Genomic DNA, 17,525 nt, shown 5'->3' with positions numbered 1-17,525 from the left:
GCAGACTGAGCCAGGCACGGGAAGTCCCAGCCAGGGGACCTTTCTAAAAAATCAAATGCCACAAAACAAGTCTTTTCAGCGATATGGGGGTCGATGCTCCAGGCTGAACCGTGCCGCCCTCCAGGACTGCTTACCTCTCTTCCCCCGGTAACTTCTCAGGAGAGGGTGCTCACAGAAGTAGGCCAACCTGACCGCCTGCGGGAGCTGCACAGCCAGGCATTCAGGGCTGTGGAACCTGTCCGGTCTCCCTCGATGGCTTCGGCTTCTGTCCCTCCCCAGGGGAGGGCTGTGCTACAAACACACCTCACTATGAGGCATGAAGGGCTAAGAGAGTGGGCTCTGGGTTCTAATCTTGCCTCTGTCACTTAACAGTTGCAGCATGTTGGGCAAATTTGCTTCGTTCATTGGTACCTCAACGTCCCCATCTGTAAAGGAAGATACTAGAAGTTTCTTTCTCATAGAGGTGTTATGAGGATTAGATACCTTAATGTAGATAAGATATGTAGGATAGAACTATTGGACTGTAGGTTTATTGATGGCCTCAATTAATGTCCTCTCTGCATCTAGTCCTTTGCAATGTGGCCTGGTAGGAGCCCCCTCAGCAATAAGAGCCTACTCTTCCACTCCCTGAACAAGAGCCAGCTTCGTTCTTTCTTTGGCCAGCCAAAGTGAGAGTGGGCCAGTTTTGAGCCGACGCCCCAAGTAGTCTTACTTTTGTTCTGTTGGAACCCTGCCTCCGCCATGAGAACAAGCCCAGGCTAGTCTCCTGGAAAAGAGGCTAAATGAAGCAGAGCTGAGTTAGCCCTATTGTCCCAGCTGAGGCCCTGGACATGTGAGAAAGCCCAGCCATGATCAATGAGTCAACCCCCAGGCAACCCACAACTAACCATAGGAGCATGAGTGAGGCCGTCCTAGACCAGAAGAACCACTTAGCCAGTCCACAGACTTGAGAGCTTAATACACGCGGATTATTTTAAGCCACTCAATTTTGGGGTGGTTTGTTATGCAGCAATAACTGGCCAATGCATATGGCAAGCTTTCATTGTACTTTCTCCTTCCTCTAATACTCACTCTCAATATGCCTTGATCTACTACCTATCTAGACTAAAAAAAGACTCTAGGGACAGGTGGGGAGCAAGGTATTAGGGCAAGAGGATAGGCCCTGGAAAGAGACAGACAGAGTTCAAATCTCAACCCTGGCATGTACAGAGATAGGACCTTTTGCAAGTCATTTCAATTCTGTTACATGAGAATAATACCTTCTTCATAGAGGGTTGTGGTATGGATTAAGTAATGGATGGGGAACAGTCTGGTACCCAGACTCTCCTCTTTCTAGAGGAAGCTCAGTGTCTTGCACATAAAATAACATTCAATACATGATGATTGAAATCATACTACTCTTGATTAGGCTGAGCTGTTAAGCTCAGTTACTTGATGCTCTAAAGTGAAGATACCAGTCATAGTCCCATTCAAAAGTGCAAGGGAATTGCTCTCCATTTAGCCAATGATGGCAATCCAAATACCAATAAACAACAGAAATCCATGCCGTTTGCTTAGTGTTTATGAAGCACTTTCACGTATACATCGTTGAATCTCACCATGACTCTGTGGAACCCCTGAGGACCAGCGCTGTTCCCACTGCACACCTTCCAAGGAAATCGTTGAGGTCAGTGGCTTGCCCTTTGACACACAACTGGTGAGTGGCGGGGCTGGGACTCCAAGGGCTCATGCTGCTTCTAATATATCCGTTGTTACATCACTGACAACCCATCCGTGTGGAGTCCCACTAATGGGAGATTAGTCTCTGATCATCTGTTTATTGAATGCATATAGCTTAAAATGAAATATTCCTGATCTCCTGGAAATAACTCTGACCTCACCTTTGCTCAGAACAAAAGTCCAGGAGCCTTTTTTCTGGGGTGAAGAACCTCTTTTTGTCTTCATCATTCACTGCTAGGAAATAAAAGGACCAAGTTAAACTCTGGGACTGACATGTGGGCAGTCAGCCTAGGCACTGGGGGTCCTTCCTTCTGCCATTGCTGGGAGGACCCTCCCCAACCACCATTGGACAACGTGTTGCAGTTGAGTCCTTCAAGGATTCATGCATTTCTAGAATAAAGATCATCAACTCCTTTCTTGGGGCGCCTAGGTGGCTCAGTCAGTTAAGCGTCCGACTCTTTTTTTTTTTTTAAAGATTTTATTTATTTGACAGAGAGAGACAGCCAGTGAGAGAGGGAACATAAGCAGGGGGAGTGGGAGAGGAAGAAGCAGCTCCTAGTGGAGGAGGCTGATGTGGGGCTCGATCCCAGAACGCTGGGATCACTCCCTGAGCCGAAGGCAGATGCTTAACAACTGTGCCACCCAGGCGCCCCAAGCGTCTGACTCTTGATTTCAGCCCTGGTCATGATCTCAGGGTCCCAGGATTGAGCTGAGCATTGGGCTCTGTACTCAGCAGGGAGTTGGCCTCAGTGTCTCTCTCCCTCTGCCCTTCCCTCCGCTTGAGTGTGTGTGCTCTCTCTCTCTAAAATAAATAAATCTTTAAAAAAAAGAGATCATCTACTTCTTTCAGGAAGGACAGTAGAAAAGACAGAGCTACTTTCTTTCTTCCCCGCAAAGTCAGAGAGCACATGCAGACACCTCCCAACGGACAGATTTCTTTCTGGGGTGAGATGAGGGGTTGAGAGGTAAGCATGGGGGATACAAAATGTCAGTGAAGCAGTAAGCGCAGTTCTTGATTTCTAGGAGCCCCAAATCCAAATGGGTCCTGGGAAACGCCCTTCTGGGAAGCCATCTCCAGGAAACTGGTCAAAAGTTAAAAAGCCATTTGTATAAAGATATTTATAACAGTGTGATTCAGTGTGATGCAAATCTGGAACTTGCCCAAATGCCCAACAAAGGAGGATTGGTTAAGCAAACTTTGCTTTATCAAATTGATGAGATATTACTTCACCATTAAGAAGGATAATAGTGAAATTTAAGCGAATCCATGAAAAAGTGCATAGGAAAGAATATCAGGTAAATGAAGAATGCAGAAAGAGCCTCCAAGCCTTGGTGACATCTGTATAAAATCTTACATACACAGTGATAACGACTGTAGAGAAACATTATGGAAGAAAAATGGTTGTCTTAATGTAAACGGGCATGACAGTAATTTTTTGGTCATGTTAGCTTAATATAAACGAAAAATCTGGAAAGTGGCATGAGAGAGACAGGTCATCTGGCTTTCAGAACTCTATGCAAAACACCAAATGTAGATGAGAAGAAAAGGAGCACTGCGGGGGCTGGAGAATAAGGAGAAGCTGTGGATGTCATTATGAGTAGCCCAACAATGGGTCACGGCTGAGTTGGCATTCCTATGGACATTTCTGGGGACCCCAAAACCAAAGAACACTAGCAGTACCCCTGTGCAGTTTCAGACACAGGGCCAGCGTGTTGGGGAGAGTTTTGGAGTGCATTGAGGTCTCTTGGTGCCTTTCGAATCACATCAGTAACTTAGCCGCTCACTCATCATGGGGAAGGCTGGTCCTCAATCTGCCTTCAAGTTTTTGTTTTGTTTTGTTTTTAAATATAAACAGCAAACACTACATAGTGAAGAGAACAGAGGTGACCTGGGCATCCCATTTGCTTCAAAACATAAGAAGCCAAGTTTTATTATCGGGATGTTCAGTGTCAGCCTGAGACTCAAATGTACAGCCTGAGACTCAATCCATCTGTTCTCAAACTTCTGTCTGAGATGTACTTTGGATGGATAAATATACAGAGTCCAGATCCCCGCCACCTGATTCTGATTCAGACTACAAGCTATTCACCAGTAAGCCTGTCAGGTGGTGCTAATGCATGTGGTCCTGGGATTATATTTTGGGAAGCACTCGGCTAAAACATTTCAATTTGTTTAAAAGTTCAAATCCTAACCTAGCCCTTACCACCCTGTTTGTCTCCTTAAAGCTTTGTGGGTCATTTTCATGTTTTAATGGGGGAACAAGAGGGTAGCAGGAAGAACAGAAGAGCCCAGGATGCTGAGGAAAAGGGGGCAGGTCCCCTCCTCCCAGGGGAGAGGCCAAGACCAGAAAGCCAAGGACTTTGTACACAACTTTCCTGACGCCATTTCTGCCACCATTGGCCAACGATGTATGACGTCCGCCATTTTGTTTAGAATGGATGGGGGTATGTGTGCATGGGCACTCATGTGTGTGGAGTTTGGGGGCCTCATGCTGGGACAGGAGCAGAAATAGAATGGGGGTTTGATCCTCTCTGATCTAACTCTAAAGGTGCTCACAGTTAGAGACGAAGAGACAGACTTAAATAAATAATTATAATAAAATAATCAAAATCACCCCGAGAGAGAAACACAAGTATTGTGGGAACCAGGCAGAGAACGGAATGACTAATAACTCTGTGTGGGGGTTTGGGGAGGGTGGGGCTCGCAGGATGATTAGTCGATGACTTACCACAGACCAGGCACGGTAAATAGTAATTTCATCGTCACAACAACCTTGCCAAAGGAGGTGTTCTTTTATGTGGATGAATGTGTATCTCAGAAAGATTGGTCGTATGTCCGGCATCGTGCAGCGTGATCTGGACACAGCTCTGTCCAACTCTGCAATATGATGTGAGATTTCCCCCTAGGATTCATTTGGCTGTAATCTGGGGTGAGTCATTTCCCCTCAGGTTCCCTTTCTATAAAAGTAGGGCCGGGCCCTCTGCGTGATGCCGAGTTCCTCCCCAGCCCGGAGCCCGGAGCCTGGAGCCCAGAGGAGCCTACCAAGACCTCCAGTGTGGAATCCCGGGACCTGAAAGAAACGAGGCCCCTGCTCCCCAAGAGGGACTGCCGGGTCCCCACCAGCAGCTCTCATGAGACAGGACACTCCCTCCCCGCTGCGGGGCTTCAGCGGCCTGCTCTCGCACCTGAACAGGAGGGGAGCATGGATATCTGGAAGCTGGGAACACTTCAGCAAGTCCCGGCAAACCCACCGGGAAAGCAGGATGAGATTCCTTTTTCTGATTTCCTATTTTGACTTCGGATCTCCCATCTCCGTCGGAAAGTTCACTGATCCTCAGTGCAGTGTGGGATAGAGGAAGTCTTCTTTGTTAGAAGTTAAAAAAATTTTTTTTTGGCCACTGGTGGCCCCAGCAGCCCACAGCGGCTACACACACAATACATGGGCTGGAAGGAAGGCAGCGAGGCGGGGGTCCTCTCTGGGAAGCCCTGGGAGGACCACACAGCAGGCCTGACCTCCCATAGTGTGAATGCAAACACAAGGAAAATCGGCCCTGGCTGGTGTCAGATCCGTGGCTCAAGGCTGTTCCAGGAAGAGAAAAGATACCCCTTCGCTTCCCTGGAAGCTACCAGGTCACCAGAAATCGTCCTCTGCTGCAAAGCCATGTCCCCCCAATTCCTGCCCCAGGAACAGGCCTGCACATGGGCCCCGAAAGTCTCCCACCGCCAGCACAGAGCAAAGCAAAGGACACGGAGACCCATCGCCCTCTCCCTGGGGCAGCAGCCGCAGACAGAGCCCAGGGTCACGAGGGCTCAAGGGGGCAAGTTCAGCAATAGCCCCAGCTGTCCCACTTCAGTGCCTCACCGGAGCAGCTGCTTGGGGTTGGGGACCTTGTGGCAGAGCCCTAGGCTTGGGTCCAGAATGATTTTTCTCTATCTGTGGACAAACATCCTCTCCAGTCTCCCCAGCCAGCGTGCTGGCTCTAGGGAACACTGTGCGATGCTTTGATACCCAGAATGACCAAATATTTCCCAACTGTGGATAATAGTCTGGCTGGTCCAAACACGGGGAGCAAAGCAAAAGACACCTCCCATTTGTCCCCTTCTCCATGTAGGTCAGGCTAGCTTTGGCTTCTACCAGCAGGAACAGTAGCAAAGCCTTGCTAGATACTCTTACGTGGGTTGTCTTATTTATTTCCTACAGTAACCAGGTGAGGTGGACACTAGTTATGATTCCCTTTTTGCAGACGAACAAACTGAGGCTTGGAGTGGAAAGTGGTGAAGGCACTGATTAGCACCAAGGCCATCTGGCTTCAGAGCCTGGGCTCTCAACCACCACACCGAGGGGCAGATACAGTTGTGAAAAATCCACCATGCCTTCCATCCGATGGTGATGACCAGTCAATGTGAAGTTTCCAGGGGCCTCACTCCCTCTTGGGAAAAGAGGAAGCAGTTACTCCAGAGGTCATGGGGCACCTGTTGACGCCATGTGGGAGCATGGGCATGGGCGGGGGAGGGGAGGGCACATGCTTAGCGCCAGGAGGCCACTCGGGATCCAGCCACCTTGGCTTGGAAGCCACGATAGCCCCCTCGGATGCTGATCCCAGGCAGAGGGGCCTTCTAGAAGCACAGATGTGGAGGGTTGGGGATTTGTGGCACCACAGGATGTCTGAGGGAAGATCTCAACTTGAACCCCGGAGGTTGCCACCCGGCCTTGAGAATCCTCACATTCAAGGGGCAGAAAAAACCCTGTGGAGGGGAAGGGAAGGAAGTGGGGTGTGGCCAAGATATGGAAACAACCTAAGTGTTGTAGACAGAGTAAAGAAAGTGCGTTGTATTTTGTGCGTGCATGTATAAAACATACACATATATAATTATTATATGTATATTATTTGTATATATGCATGCACACATACAGAATGGAATCTCATTTAGCCTTCAAAAAGAAGGAAATCCTGCCATTTGAGACAATGTGGATGAACCTGGGGGACATTATGCTAAACTGAAATAAGCCAGACACAGAAAGACTCATGATCTCACTTATAAGTGGAACCTTAAAAAAAGTCAAATGCATAGTAATGGAGAGTAGAATGGTGGTCATCAGGGCTAGAGCGGGCACAGGGGGGAGGGGGAAATGTTAGTCCAGAAGGCACTAACTTTCAGCTATAAAATGAGTACGTTCTGGAGACCTAATGTGCAGCATGGTAATTATAGTTGATAATACTGAATTGTACACTTGAAATTGTTAAGAGAATAGATCTCAAGTGTTCTCATCACACTCACACATCCCACACAGAGATCACTATGTGAAGTGATGGGCAATGTTAATTAGCTCGATCATGGTAACCATTTCACAGTGTACGTGTGGATCAAAACATTGAGTTGTACACCCGAAATACATACAATTTACATTTGTCCATCATCTCTGAATAAAGCTGGAAAGAAAAAAGATAGCATCTGCCTGAAGAGTGATCCCAAGGAAGAGAGCAGGAAGTGGGACTTCAGAGGGCAGAGAGGGATGGGATGTCAGCCCAACCTAAGAAAGCACGGAAGATTCCTCTCTTGTTGTTGATGGTATTAATATTCTCACAGAGGCCATGTACAGGGGCTAGTGTTGAGCACTGTGCTTAGTGCTTTCATCTGCACGGGCTAACGTACCCCCTCCTGACCCCCTGGAAAGAGATACCTGCAGTTCATTAGTGTCCCTACACCACGCATGAGAAATTTAGCTCAGTCAAGTTAAGTAACTGGTTGAATGCGGCTGAGTTCGCATGCGGGAAAGCCGAGGTTCCTACCCACATCTGGCTGCGAGGTCCATACGCTTTAACCATTAAATCCGTCATCCTCTCCCCGACCCTTGAGAGGGGTGGGTGAGTTTCCCATTCCCAGAGGTATTCAAGGGATGCTGTAATGTGCCCGATCATAGGAATCCCCTGAAGCCTCCTTGACATCCAGCTGCCCAGGCCTAACCGCAGCTGAATCTCTGGGAGGGTTCCCAGAGTCTGTTTCGGGGAAGCACTAAGCAAGATGTGGAAGCCTGGCCTTCGGGAGTCCTGCACTCAAAGGAAGCTGGACCAGATGCTCTTTTAGGGTTCCCAACTTCTGTGTGGCCTGAGTGTTTGTGATTCTATTTTTAGGCAGGTCCTTCCTGACTCCATGTGTCAGACTTTCTGGCACCTTCTGATGGCTCCGGGGCACCTGAGCTGTCTTCAGAGCTGCCCTGATGCCCCAGAGATAGGTGGAGTGGGCTGGGAAGAGCCCTGGAGAAAGAGGAGGGAAGCCAGATTCACTGACTGGAAGGGGAGGGGTGGGGAGAGGAAGAAGGTCTTCCATTGTCGACTCTGAGGGGCATTCTCTGATTCTCAGCACCCCGAGGTCAACAGCCGGGAGGCTGGTCCTTGTCGCACCCCTCCCTTGCAGAAAAGTTATCCCTTATCGGAGAGTGTGCAGGGACAGGAGGAGGTTTCCATGGGACATTTCCCCTACCGCTTTGGAGAGATGGAAGACGGCTTCTGGGGGGCTGGTAGAGGAGATGCTGGAGAGAGCCCCCACAGTTCCAAAATGGTGGGAGTGGCTGCTGAGCCTTCAGGAGTGCTCCTCCTTCCTCTGTGGGACACTATGCTGAGCACCTTGCATGCCGCGTCTCAGGTAATCCTCACAAATTCTCACGAAATCAGTACAGCTGCTCCCGATTACACAGAGGAGGGGCGCCTAAGCTGAGGGAGAGAGGTTACTTGTCTCCAGCCCCACAGTGACTGGCAGAGCCTTCAGAGCCTCCACGGTGAGGCCACACTCCTAACCAGCCCCCAGAGGACTTCACTGTTTCTTAACTTCCTTTCAGATCATAGACTTTTGAAGATGTGCCCGAAGCTCTTATCTCCTGACAGCTGATGATCAGTGACACTCACCGTTTCCCGGGTCCCGCTCTAGGGGCTGTGCCTGTACTGATTCACTGAGGCCTGGCAACCACCCAAGAGCGTGCTATCATTACCCCCATTTAGCAGATGAGAAAACAGATACTTGAAAAGGTTGAGTAACTTGTGCCAAAGGTTATAAACTGGTATAACCAGGCTTCAAACTCAGTGAGTTTGACTCCAATGTCTTCACGATTAACCATTATTCTGCACGGCCTGATCCCAGAGACGCACCTACTCTGCACCCCCACCCCCTACAACCGTGTTCTACCAGGGGATTTGGGGCTCTCCTGAAATCCACTTTTGGTGCCCAGCTCTAGGTTAACAATACCTAAGGATCAATTTTTTTCAACAAATCAAAACTCAAAGCAAAGATCTGGCTTTATGCTTCCAGGAAGACCAGGTACTGGGAGAGGGGAGCACAGGCCTGGGGCCTTTGGTCAGGCTGGGCTGAAGCTTGCTTTTCCCTCTTCACCAATTCTAGATTCTGGGGTCTTCCCCCAGGCTGGGGCAGAGATCAGTTCCGGCCATGCCTTGCTTTCTTTCTTTCTTTCTTTTTTTTTTTTTTTTTTTTTTTTTTTTTTTTTTTTTTTAGAAATTTTATTTATTTATTTGACAGAAAGACAGCCAGCGAGAGAGGGAACACAATCAGGGGGAGTGGGAGAGGAAGAAGCAGGCTCCAGCAGGGAGCCCGATGCTGGGCTCCATCCCAGGACTCTGGGGGTCACGCCCTGAGCCGAAGGCAGGCCCTTAATGACTGAACTGCCCAGGCGCCCCTGCCTTGCTTTCTGAGTGACCATGCTACTGGGCAACTCCATCTCATACCTGCCGCCTTGCCCCGAAGTTACTGGGCCTGCATTTGCCTTTCTGGTGGGGAGTGAGCCAGGGGTCCAGTCCAGGAGGGCATCAGGAAGAGGAGCAGGTGAAGGAAGTGCTACAGCCAGATCACAGGTGTCTGAAATTTTCATTGACATCAGAATCACCTGTTCAAAAGCAGATCCCTGGGCCCCACCCCCAAGGACTCTGATTAAGTTTGTCTGAGGTGTTTTTAATACAGGCCTCAAGTGTTTAATAAAAACCCATTGACAAAGACTGATCAAGGTCAGAGTCCACATTATCCGCCCTACCGGCAGTCATAATCAAGAGAGACAGGGCAGGGGCTCGTGGATTTGCATGCTGAGCAGAAAGAAAGGAGAGGTAGTTCCCGGAACTTTTTTTTTTTTTAATGTTTTTTTATATTATGTCAGTCACCATACAGTACATCCCTGGTTTTTGAAGTAAAGTTCGATGATTCATTAGTTGCGTATAACACCCAGTGCACCATGCAATACGTGCCCTCCTTACTACCCATCACCAGTCTATCCCATTCCCCCACCCCCCTCCCCTCTGAAGCCCTCAGTTTGTTTCTCATAGTCCATAGTCTCTCATGTTTCATTCCCCCTTCTGATTACCCCCCCTTCTTTATTCCTTTCTTCTCCTACCGATCATCCTAGTTCTTAAGTTCCATAGATGAGAGAAACCATATGATAATTGTCTTTCTCTGCTTGACTTATTTCAGTTAGCATTATCTCCTCCAGTGCCGTCCATGTTGCAGCAAATGTTGAGAATTCATTCTTTCTGATAGCTGAGTAATATTCCATTGTATATATGGACCACAGCTTCCTAATCCAGTTATCTGTTGAAGGGCGGAACTTCTTTCCAGCTGCTGCTGCCCTGACTCCTAGCGGTGGCCCGTCCTTCCTCTCTCCCCTGCCTCCACTCACTGGCCTTTACCCAGCCTCCTTCCGAGTCTCTGCTCTGAGCTGGGAGAGCTGCTGGGGGATAAGAGACTGAATTTGTTAGGGCAAGACATAGTTCCTGACCTCAAGTTGAGACGAGTTGAGAAGGTGGACAGGTCAAGTGAGAAATGCCAGTGAACCTGGGGCATTGAACCCAGGGGACCGTAGGAGCCAGAGCGACAGCCCAGGGGGCAGGGGGGAGGGTGCTGGGGAGGAGAAGGGTTTGAGTGAGAGGCTGCAGCGAAAGAGCGTTGGGGGCACAGAGGCCACTGGAGGGGAAGCTGCCAGGTAGGGTGACTAACCCACCAGTTTGCCAGCGATGGAGGGGGGTTTCACTTTCAGGGGCAGACCTTGCAGGGCAGACAGGTTGAGGTCACCTTCAGAAGGGTCAGAAAACTCCCCCAAAGCACAGAAGAGCCCACAGAAGAATCCTCAGGACTCCGGACTCTCTCCACCAGGCAGGAGGTGAAAAAGAGGGGAGTCTGGAGGGTGGGGGACACACTTCTGAACACTCTGGGCTCTTTCACAAACCTTGAAAGGCCCATTGAAAGACACAGAGGGCTGGACCAGATCACCTCAAGTTTCAAGTAAACAGATGAATTACACTCCAAGAAGCTGTGGGAGGAGTGGTGACTAAATTCGTTCTTAATTGAGCTCTTACTGGGCATCGGGACTGCGATAAGCGTCTAATAGAGGCGGTCTTACTCCTCATACCATCCCTTCGAGGCAGATTTTATTACTCCCACCGGACGGATGAGGAGACAGAGGCATGGAGGGAGCAGGTCACCTGCCTGGTCACACAGCTGGTCACTGGCTGAGCTGGGGCTCTGACGAAGCACACCTTAATTGAGGAATAAATACAGAGCCACGGGATGAGTTTCTCTAATTGGTTGATGTGAAACTCCCCGAAGTTTTAAACAATACTCACCTGTCAGAGAGAATTTAGAACCAGAATGAGGAAATGACTTAGGTCATGGCACAGCATTTAAAAAAAAAAAAAAGAAAGAAAGAAAAATTCTAGCCGAGAGCAGGTCAAAATGAATCTCAGTGTTTCAGCTGCACTGGGACTGTCTATGGGGACCCAAGAAGCCAGCACCTCAGCCCGCCTGTTTTCCCAGGCAGACAGGTGCTTTCTGATTGGGAAGGATAAGCAGCATTTGAAAAAGGAACGAAAGATGAGTTGGATTTCTGGAACACGGTGAATAACAAAGGGGGCCTCTGTCGTTCTCCGAGTCCAGCAAGGTGACACTGTTAATCCTAAAATCTATCCCACAATCACCCGGTCGGGGAGAGGCCTCTGTCCCCAAAGCCCTCACCAGACAGTCACACAGCTTCAATCGGAAGACGGGGGTGAACCCTCCCTGGTAGTTGCCCTTCTGTCTGGAAGGGACGCTCAACAGCAGCGTTTTCCAAAAGTGAGAAATACATTTTCTGTCACAACCCAGCATGGATCTGCGTGTATACATGTGTCAGAAAACAATGCTTACCTGTGTTAAGTGCAGTGCACTCTGTTGTTTTCCATTCTACCCAAATTCATTTGTTTTAAAGCTGGTTGTGACCAGCTAAATTGATTTTACTAATGGTTTATGATCTGTAGTTTAAAAAACATCTAGCACTGTGAGAAGGGCCAGGGAAACCGAGTAGGAGGTGTTAATGACAGGAATTTATACTGCAATCACTATCGCTACCGTTGGGCCTTTGAACAATGTTTTGTGTTTACCCTACATTCACCTAATTGGCATTTCTCAAACCGTTGTTCCATGGATTATCTTTATTCTGAGAGATTTTTAATAGATATTTTCCTCCAAAATGGTTCTGTGCTCAGACAAGTTTGGAAAATGATACATACTATAGCCACACCTGACATGCCACAATGCACTTAGCCTGTTCAAGGCTCTGAGAAGGTCTGTAGTGAAGGCCCAGCTTAACTCTGTTTATCTAGCCTTTCCCAGACTCTTTTGACCACAAAGCCACTTATTCCTTTATGGGAACACTGGTACTCTCTAGAAACCAATCAGGGCCTGGCTGTTTCACATGTTCCTTTGTGAGCTTTAACCCTGTCCCTGTGAGGGAGGCGAGGCAGGTGTTACGAGATTGCTGTTGGAACACAGTTCACCTACTTGTCTGATTCCCTACACAGGGTCAGGGCCAGAGCTGGGCCAGAGCCAGGCCTCCTGACTCTCAATCAGATGGGGGAGCCCTCGGGCAGTCCCATGATCCTGAAGGGCTAGTTTCCAGAAGGGCTGAGAAAATCCTGTCCACCCTGACATGCATGCAGGGGCAGTGGAAGGGTGCTGAGTGTCCCAGCAGTTCAAAGCTCAGCCCAAAGGCCCTTTAGTTCTTCAATCTCTCTGGAGGCAAGAAGGAGACAGAGCCTTGTCATCCCCTCCCCTCCCCTCCTGAACAGGGGTTAATGCCTCCCAGCCACTGTGCAGACAGAATAGCCACCTACTCCCCTGACTTCCAGCTCCTGCTATGGTTCAGCTCAACCTTGGCTGAGGAACCCGTGTTCAGATTTGTGAAACAGCTCTTCTGGTTTCTTCTTTAATTATTTTGGAATATGTCATGTGTTCCTTTGGATACAAAGGAAACACGGGGATATATAATAAAATTTTTCTCCTAAAAAATGAAGAAATTTCTTCTTTGTCCTGGTTGTCTAATCACCCAGTTCCTCCCCAGAGCCAGCCAACTGACTGGTTTCTGGTATCTGCGCATCTACAAAGAAAGATATATAGGGGGCGCCTGGGTGGCTCAGTTGGTTAAGTGACTGACTCTTGGTTTAGGCCCAAGTCATGATCTCAGGGTCCTGGGATCAAGCACAGAGTCGGCTTGAAGCTTCTTTCTATCCCTCTCTCTCTGCACCACCCCCCGCTCGCGTGAGTTCTCTCTAAAAATAAATAAATATATATTTAAAAAAGAAAGAAAGATATATCCTATGCCCCATGTACACACATTAGGAGTTTAGAAAAAAAATTTTTAAGATTTTATTTATTTATTTGTCAGAGAGAGAGAGAAAGATAGCGAGAGCACGCACAAACAGGGGGAGCGGCAGGCAGAGGGAGAGGGAGAAGCAGGCGACACCGGGCTCAATCTGGGATCGCGACCGAGCTGAAGGCAGACGCTTAACTGACTGAGCCACCCAGGCAGCCCACACATTAGATGTTAAACACAGATTAACACCCTGCACACGCTGTCTGCACCTTACTTTTAAACTTAATGATGGATTTTGGAAATTGTTCCCTATTACTACACAAGCATTTTACTCTTTTTTATGGCTCTCTATATTATAGCCCTTTATGGATGCATCATAATGTATTTAACTAGCCTCCCACTGATGGCCATGGATTACTTCCAGTGCTTTCCATTAGAAATGATGCTGCTGTGGATAATCACGCACACATGAATCGGGGGAGGGGATAAAGTTCTAGACGTGGAACCGCTGGGTCAAGGCACCGACACTGCTCTAGGTGGTTGGGGGCTGCCTGGCGGCTCTGCTCTGGCTCAGGGATCCCAGGAAGAGATGCGGGGTTTCCCTTTCTCCTTAGAAGTGTTATCCGTCCAGTTTCATGCTTTGACACTGTCCTCGGGAAACATGGGGTGTGGTTCTGCCCCGTCTTCAACCAGCTCTGTGACCTTAGGGACCGTACGGACCTAACCCAGATGTTTTCCTGCCTTTGTGAAATCGGGTGCTGGAGCACGAGCCGTGGGACGCACCAGCTTCTTATTCTCCTGGATCTGGTGTGTGTTCTGGGTGGGTCTTCAGGGGTGGGTAAGGGCAGCACTAAAGTGTCCTTGCTCCCTTGTCTCCATTCTGGAGACACTTCTCATGTAGGACCGGGTCGTTGGTCCTGTTCTTTAGAGAAGCCGGGGGAGCTGCTTCTGTTATCTCCTTCCACAAAAGTCGGGTCCCCACGTGGGCTGGGATCTGGCGCGCCCCCTTCACTGCTGTACCCCAGCTCCTAGAGCGGCACCATTCGATGGAGATAGAATGCGATACAACAATACCACGCCATGCCACACCTATTAAAATGGTGCAGATCCGGAGCCCTGGCGGTGCCGCACGCTGGCACGGCCGTGGAGCAACAGGACCCGCACTCGCGGCTGGTGAGAACGAGAAAGGCTAGGCCACCCTGGGAGACGGGGGGCGGCTGCTTAGAGGCTACACGCCCTCTTACCAGGCTCCTTGTTATTTACCCAAATGAACTGAAAATCTATGCCCATAAAAAAACCCTCACATGGTGTTCACATGAGCTTCATTCATAATTGCCAAAGCTTGGAAGCAACCGAGATGTTCTTCAGTCGGTGAATGGATTCATAAACCGTGGTCATAGCGTTATGGAATAACATTCGGCCCTGAAAAGGCAGACCTAGCAAGCCATGAAAAGACAGGAAAGAAACTTAAATGCATATTAGAAAGTGGAAGAAGCTAATTTGAAAAGGCTCCGTTTTGTAGGATTGCAACCATCTGACGTTCCGGAGAAGGCGAAATGACGGTGACAGTAAAAAGAGTGGTCGCTGGGGAGGGGAAGGAGGGGATGAAAGGGCAGAACACAGAGGATTTTTAAAGCAGTGAAATCACGCTGGATGACACTGTGATGGTGGATACATGTCATTGTCTGTTTGTCCCAACCAGTAGAACGTACAAACCCCGATATGAACTAGGGACTCCAGGCCGTCATAATGACTTGTCCGTGTGGGTTCGTCAAGCCTAACCAACGGGGCACTCCGGGGCGGGCTGCGGTAGCGGGTGAGGCTGTGCGTGGCTGGTGGCAGCGACTCTGTGGGGAAGGCTGTCCCTTCCATTAGGTTTTGCTGTGAACCTAAAACTGCTCTAAAAAATAAAGTCTATAAAAAAATAGACCTTAAAAATTTGAGCCACATACGTATTTTTCCATTAAAAAATGGAGATAAAATTCACCCGTTTAAAACGTAAATTCAGTGGTTTACAGTATATTCAAAAGGTTGTGCATCGCTCACCATTATCTAATTCTAGAACGTTTTTATCACCCTGTAAGGAAGCCCCATATCCGACAACAGTTGCTCTCTGTCCCTCCCTTCCCCCAGCGCTCTGGCAACCCGTAATCTGCTTTCCCTCTGCAAACTGCTCAGGCTTTCCTTCGTCTCAGGTCCATACCTAGGAGTGGCATTGTCGGGTCATAGGTAGCTCTGTGTTTAACTTCTGGAGGACCTGTCACACTGTTTTCCGCGGTGGCTGCGCCGTGTTCCGTGCCCGCCAGCGGGACGTGAGGGGTCCAGTTTCTCCACATCCTCACCAGCACCCGACACTGTCTTCTTGTTTACAATTGTCCCAAGGGGCGTGAAGTGGCCCAGAGCCTAAACTCTTAACTACTATGCTACATAGGAGGCATTCAATGGCCATTTTTTGAATGAAGGAAAAAATAAACACATGTTGTCATTGTCAATGATGTGATCTGAATAATGGGACAAATGACAAGAAGCTTACTAACCAGGAGCTTTAGTAGAAGAGAAGGCTGTGGGGCTCAGTCGGTTAAGCATCTGCCTTCGGCTCAGGTCATGATCCCGGGGGTCCGGGGATGAGCCTCCCATCCCATCAGCCTACAAATAGGCGGAGCAGGGAGCCTGGTTTCTCCCTCTGCCCCTCCCCCTGCTTGTGCTCTCTCTCACTCTCTCTCTCTCAAATAAATAAATAAAGTCTTTAAAGAAAGAGAGAAGAGAAGGCTGTTTTCCTTTCAACAGTGATTTCCTGGTGGCATCCAAGTCACCTGCCATGTTTTATTTTTTATTTTTATTTTTAAAGATCTATTTATTTTTAGAGAGGGATAGCACATGTACCAGTGAGGCGAGGGGCAGAGGGAGAGGGGCAGAGAGAAGAATCTCCAGCAGGCTCCCTGCGGACTGTGGAGTCCAAGACCCTGAGATCATGACCTGAACCGAAATCAAGTCTGACGCTTCACCGACTGAGCCACCCAGGCCCCTCACCTGCAGACTGTTTTGAAAGTGCAGATTCCCAGGCCCCATTCCCAGAGTTTGGTGTGGTAAGACGTGAGCTTGGGGTTATTTCCCCAGGTGATTCTGCCGGGTGGCCACGTTTGGAACCCAGAACTCTAGAAAGGGCTCGCATTTGCCACAAGCCAGCTGTCGGAGTGCCCTTTAGAAATGCAGAGTGTGCAGAAAGGGCAGGAGTGAGACCTGGCGGAATTGGAGCCGAGGCCCCGCACAGCATTGCATCCCCAAAGAAGACAATAGCCGAGACTCATCGAGAGCTCAGCTCGTTCCAGCTCTTTACATGCAACACCTCCTTTCAGCTTCCAAATAAGATTCGATGAGGAAGGCACTCTCAGTGACTCCTCCTTCACAGATGACAACACCCGAGGCTCGAGGCTCGGAGGGATGGAGTCACCAAGCTCTCACAACTCCGTAGAGCCAGGCTTCAAGCGAGGTCTGTCTGGCTCCACTCCGCCTGTTTTCCTCCCGGGCCATTTCTCTACCCAGGACGTACTCACAGCATTCCGGAGGGTCAGGACACACATTAATATGGGTGGGAGCCAGACAGGCCCACAAGGAAGGAGCAAGATGCTGAGTGGGCGGGGCGCATGGCGTGGTTCTGGGTAAAATGTCGGTGGGGGAAGGCAGGAGGGGGACCAAAAGAGGAAACAGAAGTGGTTCTTTGTGGCAGTGCCTTAGCACTCTTTCTAGCCCTCTAGCTGCCCCAATTACTCCCTGCCGCCTGCATGCTTGCCTGGTTTGCCCCAGCTGCCCCCCCATCCTGTCCAGAGAGACTCGCATACAGCAAATATTCCTTGGCACTGAAGAATCAGGAGGAGATGCTTCCAGCTACGATAGCTCATTTAGACATCATTTCCAGATGAGAAAACCAAGGCCCAGAGGCAGCAAATAACTTGCCTAAAATCACACAGCACCTATGTCGCAAGGCAACTCCAACTTCATTTTTGACTCCCAGTCCAGTGCTCTTTTCCTCCTAGTCGTCATTCTTGAGGTGGATTGTGGGTCCCTTTGAGAATCTGACAAAAGCCACCTACCCCATGCTATGCGTGACCATCCTGTGTGTGTGCATTGGGGCTCGTTCCCAATGCCATGATTTTAGGGTGATGCCCAGACTCTGGTTAACCTGCT

The 17,525-nt window shown here is 49.2% G+C and overlaps 1 protein-coding gene across 2 annotated transcripts in view; it reads right to left on the bottom strand.

The window, feature by feature from the left end:
- Window positions 1–10,375: 10,375 nt before the first annotated feature.
- ADD3 (adducin 3) overlaps window positions 10,376–17,525 on the bottom strand; it is a 145,673-nt gene continuing 138,523 nt past the window's right edge. The window contains exon 16 of one of the 2 annotated variants that reach the window (XM_034663267.1): window positions 10,376–10,442. In XM_034663267.1, coding sequence (XP_034519158.1) covers window positions 10,391–10,442 — 52 coding nt within the window. In that variant the 3' untranslated portion in view covers window positions 10,376–10,390. Of the gene's footprint in view, window positions 10,443–11,201; window positions 11,251–17,525 lie in introns of those variants that run through there. The other variant, XM_034663268.1, reaches the window with a different exon arrangement.

This window comes from Ailuropoda melanoleuca, chromosome 6 (assembly GCF_002007445.2).
Source record: "Ailuropoda melanoleuca isolate Jingjing chromosome 6, ASM200744v2, whole genome shotgun sequence".
Classification (NCBI taxonomy): Eukaryota; Metazoa; Chordata; class Mammalia; order Carnivora; family Ursidae; genus Ailuropoda; species Ailuropoda melanoleuca.
This window is presented reverse-complemented; position numbering and strand designations above follow the sequence as displayed.